This window comes from Heptranchias perlo, chromosome 44 (assembly GCF_035084215.1).
Source record: "Heptranchias perlo isolate sHepPer1 chromosome 44, sHepPer1.hap1, whole genome shotgun sequence".
Taxonomy (NCBI): domain Eukaryota; kingdom Metazoa; phylum Chordata; class Chondrichthyes; order Hexanchiformes; family Hexanchidae; genus Heptranchias; species Heptranchias perlo.
Genome location: NC_090368.1, coordinates 1,891,753 through 1,898,174, shown reverse-complemented (window position 1 = coordinate 1,898,174; position 6,422 = coordinate 1,891,753). Strand labels below are relative to the sequence as shown.

At 52.5% G+C, this 6,422-nt stretch overlaps 1 protein-coding gene across 1 annotated transcript in view; it reads left to right on the top strand.

The window, feature by feature from the left end:
• Nucleotides 1-6,422, top strand: part of ints3 (integrator complex subunit 3) — a 64,944-nt gene that overhangs the window by 43,667 nt on the left and 14,855 nt on the right. Inside the window, exon 17 of the mRNA XM_067976018.1 lies at nucleotides 4,560-4,727. Coding sequence (XP_067832119.1) covers nucleotides 4,560-4,727 — 168 coding nt within the window. The remainder of the gene's footprint in view (nucleotides 1-4,559; nucleotides 4,728-6,422) is intronic.

Sequence of the window (6,422 nt, the reverse complement as noted above, 5' to 3'; positions counted from 1 at the left end):
TGGAGAACTTCACTGTTGGGGAGCTGCTGTCCTTCGAGTGAGACATTAAATCAAGACTTCATAGAATGATAGAATCGTACAGCACGGAAGGAGGCCATTGGGCCCATCGAGCCTATACTAGCTCTTTGAAAGTGCTGTCCAATACAGTCCCACTCCCCTGTTCGTTCCCCATAGCCCTGCAAATTTTTCCTTTTCTTGTATTTATCCAAATCCCTTTTGAAAGTTATTATTGAATCTGCTTCCACCGCCCTTTCTGGCAGCGCATTCCAGGTATAACAACTCGCTGCGTTAAAAAAAAAATTCTCATTCCCCTGGTTCTTTTGCCAATTACCTTAAATCGATGCCCTCTGGTTACCAACCCTCCTGCCACTGGAAACAGTTTCTCCCTATCGACTCCCATCAAAACATGATTTTGAACACCTCTATTAAATCTCCCTTAACCTTCTCTGCTCTAATGAGCACAACCCCAGTTTGCAGTCCCTCATCCCTGGCACTGTTCTCGTAAATCTCCTCTGCACCCTCTGTAAGGTTGCAGGTTTTTTATTGTGGGGGGGGAGCTGTAAACCCAGTCAGCTGGCAACCAGGCTCTGGTTTTCTTTGGTTTCTAGGGAGGGGGCTGAATGTTCACGGTGGCTGACATAAGGCAGCACCGCAGTAAGTGGTGGGTATCACCGCCCCGGGCCAGTCCAAGTAAACCAGCGACAAAACACGAGGAGTGGGTCGGGCTGGAGCGAGTTCCGCGGGAGATGTTTATTAAATCTCTGCGCTGGGCGTGACGTGTTCTGTTTACACCGCCAACCAGGTGCTTGGATTTGTGGTCCCACTGCCTCAGGATTGTGACTCCCTCGGAGACAGTGAGAGCTGCCTCGCCTTCCCTCCCCTCCCAGAATCAGAAACTGATTGAAACCGGGCATCTTTCCCGATTTGCTGATTCCTCGAGCTTTTTGTGTCTTTTTTTGTTTTGGAAATTTGCGAGGCGCTGCGGATTAGGAAGAGAGAGTGAGTGCGTGGGTTGTGGAGGGATTCAGTGCTTCTGCATCATCCTTGGCGATCAGAGGCGATGCTGAGGAGAGCAGGGAAGGATCTGTACCAGAGACAGAGAGAGAGAGACTCTGTAGTCGGGGAGAGAGAGAGACAGTGACTCTGTAGTCGGGAGAGAGAGAGAGAGAGAGAGACTCTGTAGTCGGGGAGAGAGAGAGAGAGAGAGAGACTCTGTAGTCGGGGAGAGAGAGAGACTCTGTAGTCGGGGAGAGAGAGAGACTCTGTAGTCGGGGAGAGAGAGAGACTCTGTAGTCGGGGAGAGAGAGAGACTCTGTAGTCGGGGAGAGAGAGAGACTCTGTAGTCGGGGAGAGAGAGAGACTCTGTAGTCGGGGAGAGAGAGAGAGACTCTGTAGTCGGGGAGAGAGAGAGACTCTGTAGTCGGGGAGAGAGAGAGACTCTGTAGTCGGGGAGAGAGAGAGACTCTGTAGTCGGGGGGAGAGAGAGAGACTCTGTGGTCGGGGGAGAGAGAGAGAGAGAGACTCTGTGGTCGGGGAGAGAGAGAGAGAGAGAGACTCTGTGGTCGGGGAGAGAGAGAGAGAGAGACTCTGTCGTCGGGGGGAGAGAGAGAGACTCTGTCGTCGGGGGGAGAGAGAGAGACTCTGTCGTCGGGGGAGAGAGAGAGACTCTGTCGTCGGGGGGAGAGAGAGAGACTCTGTCGTCGGGGGGAGAGAGAGAGACTCTGTCGTCGGGGGGAGAGAGAGAGACTCTGTCGTCGGGGGAGAGAGAGAGAGAGACTCTGTCGTCGGGGGAGAGAGAGAGAGGACTCTGTCGTCGGGGGGAGAGAGAGAGACTCTGTCGTCGGGGGAGAGAGAGAGACTCTGTCGTCGGGGGAGAGAGAGAGACTCTGTCGTCGGGGGAGAGAGAGAGACTCTGTCGTCGGGGGGGAGAGAGAGAGACTCTGTCGTCGGGGGGAGAGAGAGAGACTCTGTCGTCGGGGGGAGAGAGAGAGACTCTGTCGTCGGGGGGAGAGAGAGAGACTCTGTCGTCGGGGGGAGAGAGAGAGACTCTGTCGTCGGGGGGAGAGAGAGAGACTCTGTCGTCGGGGGGAGAGAGAGAGGACTCTGTCGTCGGGGGGAGAGAGAGAGACTCTGTCGTCGGGGGGAGAGAGAGAGACTCTGTCGTCGGGGGAGAGAGAGAGACTCTGTCGTCGGGGGGAGAGAGAGAGAGAGACTCTGTCGTCGGGGGAGAGAGAGAGAGACTCTGTCGTCGGGGGAGAGAGAGAGAGACTCTGTCGTCGGGGGAGAGAGAGAGACTCTGTAGTCGGGGGGAGAGAGAGAGAGAGACTCTGTAGTCGGGGGGAGAGAGAGAGAGAGAGAGACTCTGTAGTCGGGGGGAGAGAGAGAGAGAGAGAGACTCTGTAGTCGGGGGGAGAGAGAGAGAGAGACTCTGTGGTCGGGGGAGAGAGAGAGAGAGAGAGACTCTGTAGTCGGGGGGAGAGAGAGAGAGAGACTCTGTGGTCGGGGAGAGAGAGAGAGAGAGACTCTGTAGTCGGGGGGAGAGAGAGAGAGAGAGAGACTCTGTAGTCGGGGGGGAGAGAGAGAGAGAGACTCTGTGGTCGGGGGAGAGAGAGAGAGAGAGAGACTCTGTAGTCGGGGGGGAGAGAGAGAGAGAGACTCTGTGGTCGGGGGAGAGAGAGAGAGAGATTTTGTTGGAGGGTGTCATGTGTTATTGTGCTCCTCGAGTGGCTGGTTTGTTCGGGATTCTTTATTACCAAGGGAGATATAAGTACTTGGTTATATTCGCTGCAAGTTACATAAAACAGCGGTAGGAACATTAAAGGTCTCTTCAGCTCCCCCTTCTTTTTGCAGACCATGTGTTACGTAGAATTTACAGCATAGAAACAGGCCATTCGGCTCAACTGGTCTGTGCTGGTGTTTATTCTCCACACGAGCCTCCTCCCTCCCTACTTCATCTCACCCTATCAGCATATCCTTCTATTTCTTTCTCCCTCATGTGTTTATCCAGCTTCCCCTTAAATGTATCTATATTATTCGCCTCAACTACTCCTTGCGGTAGTGAGTTCCACATTCTTACCACTCTCTCGGTAAAGAGGTTTCTCCTGAATTCCCTATTGGATTTATTGGTGACTATCTTATATTTATGGCCCCTCGTTTTGGTCTCCCCACTAGTGGAAACATTTTCTCTACGTCTATCCTATCAAATTCCTTCATAATTTTAATGACCTCTATCAGGTCACCCTCTTTTTCTAGAGAAAAGAGCCCCAGCCTGTTCAGTCTTTCCTGATAATTATAACCTCTCAGTTCTGGTATCATCCTTGTAAATCTTTTGTGTGTGTGTGTGTGTGTGTGTGTGTGTGTTGCAGGGTGGGGTGTGTCTTTGTCTGTCGCTGGGGGGTGTGTGTGTCACTGGGTGGGGGTGGGGTGTGTCGCTGTGTGCGCCCTCTGGATTTTAACACGGGCCAGAGGTTGAAGGCCGGGCTCTAACCCGTTTCACTGCTGTGGTAATCATCTTAAAAAATAAATAAATACATTTGTTTTTGCTCGGATCACTATGTTACTAAATGCCACACCATGCAGGCTGTGTATTTCGGGTAGGAATGACAAAAAGATGAAAATTTGAATTAAAACACAAAGTAGAGAACGCTGGGAGGGGATGTTAACCAGCCTCCTTAGACCTGCTCTGTACCCGTTCACCCATCACCCCTGTGCTCGCTGACCTACACTGGTTCCCGGTCACCCAGTATCTTACAACCCTCCGAGATCTCTGCGCTCCTCCAGTTCTTGCCTCTTGTCCATCCCCCACTTTCTTCGCCCCACCACTGGCGGCCGTGCCTTCAGCTGCCCAGACCCTAAGCTCTGGAATTCCCTCCCTAAGGCTCTCCGCCTCTCTCCTTCCCTTTTAAGACGCTCGTTTAAAACCTGCCTCGTCACCTGTCCTGAAATCTCCTTCTGTGACTCGGTGTCAGATTTTTGTCTGATTAACGCTCCTGTGAGAGAAAGAACGAACTTGCATTTCTATCGGGCCTTTCACAACCTCAGGACGTCCCAAAGCGCTTTACAGCCAATGAAGTACTTTAGAACTGTAATCACTCTTGTAATGTGAAAGACGCGGCAGCCAATTTGCGCACAGCAAGATCCCAATACAAACAGCAATGTGATAATGACCAGGTTATCTTTTTAGTGATGTTGGTCGAGGGATAAATATTGGCCCCAGGACTCTGGGGAGAACTCCCCCTGCTCTTCTTCAAAATAGTGGCAGTGGGATCTTTTATGTCCACCCCAGAGGGCAGACGGGGCCGCGGTGTCCGCACCTTTGACAGTGCAGCACTCCCTCGGTACTGCACTGGGAGCGTCAGCCTGGATTACGTGCTCGAGCCCCTGGAGTGGGGCTCGAACCCTCGACCTTCTGACTCCGAGGCGAGAGTGGGACCGCGGCTGACGCCACGTGGATGCGATTTGTTGTGTGTTTCCAGCGCTCCTGTTTTCTTGGTTATTCTCGGCGTTGTGCACAGACGGGTTGCCGTGCCGGTTACCAGCTCTCTCCCTCTCTTTCCCAGGCCCACCGAGGAGATGGTGAAGATGGTGATGAGTCGGCCCTGCCATCCGGACGACCACTTCACCACCAGCATCCTGCGACAGTGGTCCATGAAGCACGATGACTCCCTGGCGGAACAAATCAAAGCCCTCCTTATAAAAAACAACAGCCTCCCCAGGAAACGGCAAAGGTAAGGAGGGGGGAGGGCGCTCGCCGGGACGGAAATCTACCGTCACCGGGGCCCCCCCAAGGGTTAGATTATGAGGAGCGATTACATGAACAAGGCTTGTGTTCCCTGGAATATAGCAGGTTAAGGGGTGATGCGATTGAGGATTTTTTACGATTTTGAAAGGAATTGCCAGGGTAGATGGAGTGAAACTTTTTCCGCTGGTAGGGGAGTCCAGGACAAGGGGAACATAACCTTAAAATCAGAGCCAGGCATTCAGGGGAAAAGTTAGGAGACACTTCTTCACGCAAAGGGTGGTAGAAGTGTGGAACTCTCTCCCACAAAAAGCAGTAGCTCAATTAATCATTTTAAATCTGGGATTTTTTTTTGCTAGCCGAGGTATTAAGGGATACGGAGTCAAGGTGAGGGGTGGATGGAGTTCAGATACAGGTCAGCCGTGAACTAATTGAATGGCGCAACAGGCTCGAGGGGCTGAACGGCCTCCTCCCTGTCCCTGTGTTCTCGGGCGGAACCGGCAGTGTCTGTGCTTCACAGCTATCGTGTGCCCTGGCCGTGCTGTTCCCCATCATCACCCGGAATGCGGAGCTCGCTGCTACGCGGGGCTGGTCGAGGCGAATCGCAGAGATGCGTTTGAAGGATCGAAGAAAGAACTTGCGTTTCCCTCGCCCCTTTCACCACCTCAGGACGTCCCAAAACGCTTTACGGCCAGTGAAGTACTTTTTGAAATGCCGTCACTGTTGTAATGTAGGAAACGCGGCAGCCGATTTGCGCTCAGCGAGATCCCACAAACAGCAATGTGATAATGACCAGATAATTTTTTCTTAGTGATGTTGGTTGAGGGGTAAATATTGGCCAGAACCCCAGGGAGAACCCTCCTGCTCTTCGAAATAGTGCCATGGGATCTTTTACACCCACGCGAGAGGGCGGACGGACTTCAGATTAACGTCTCATCCGAAAGACGGCACCTCCGACAGTGCAGCACTCCCTCACTGGGAGCGTGGGCCTGGACTGTGCGTTCAAGTCTCTGGAATGGGACTCGAACCCACAACCTTCTGACTCCGAGACGAGCGCGCTAACGACTGTGATGAGTAAAGAATAGAAGGATATGTCGATAGGCTGAGTTGAGTGGGAGGAGGCTCGTGTGGAGCATAAACACCAGCACAGACCAGTTGGGCCGAATGGCCTGTTTCTGTGCTGTAAATTCTATGTAATGTGAGCTACAGTGCCCTCTGCAGTATGGATGCTGCCACTCCTCCTGTCCACTGAACACATAAGAAATAGGAGCGGGAGTAGGCCATTCGGCCCCTCGAGCCTGCTCCGCCATTCAATCAGATCATGGCTGATCTTCGACCTCAACTCCACTTACCTGCCCGATCCCCATATCCCTTGATTCCCCTACAGTCCAAAATATCTATCTCAGCCTTGAATATAATCAACGACTGAGCATCCACAGCCCTCTGGGGTAGAGAATTCCAAAGATTCAAAACCCTCTGAGTGAAGAAATTCCTCCTCATCTCAGTCCTAAGTGGCCGACCCCTTATCCTGAGACTGTGCCCCCTAGTTCTAGACTCTCCAGCCAGGGGAAACAGCCTCTCAGCATCTACCCTGTCAAGCCTCTCAGAATCTTACATGTTTCAATGAGATCACCTCTCATTCTTCTAAACTCCAGAGAGTCTCGGCCCATTCTACTCAACCTCT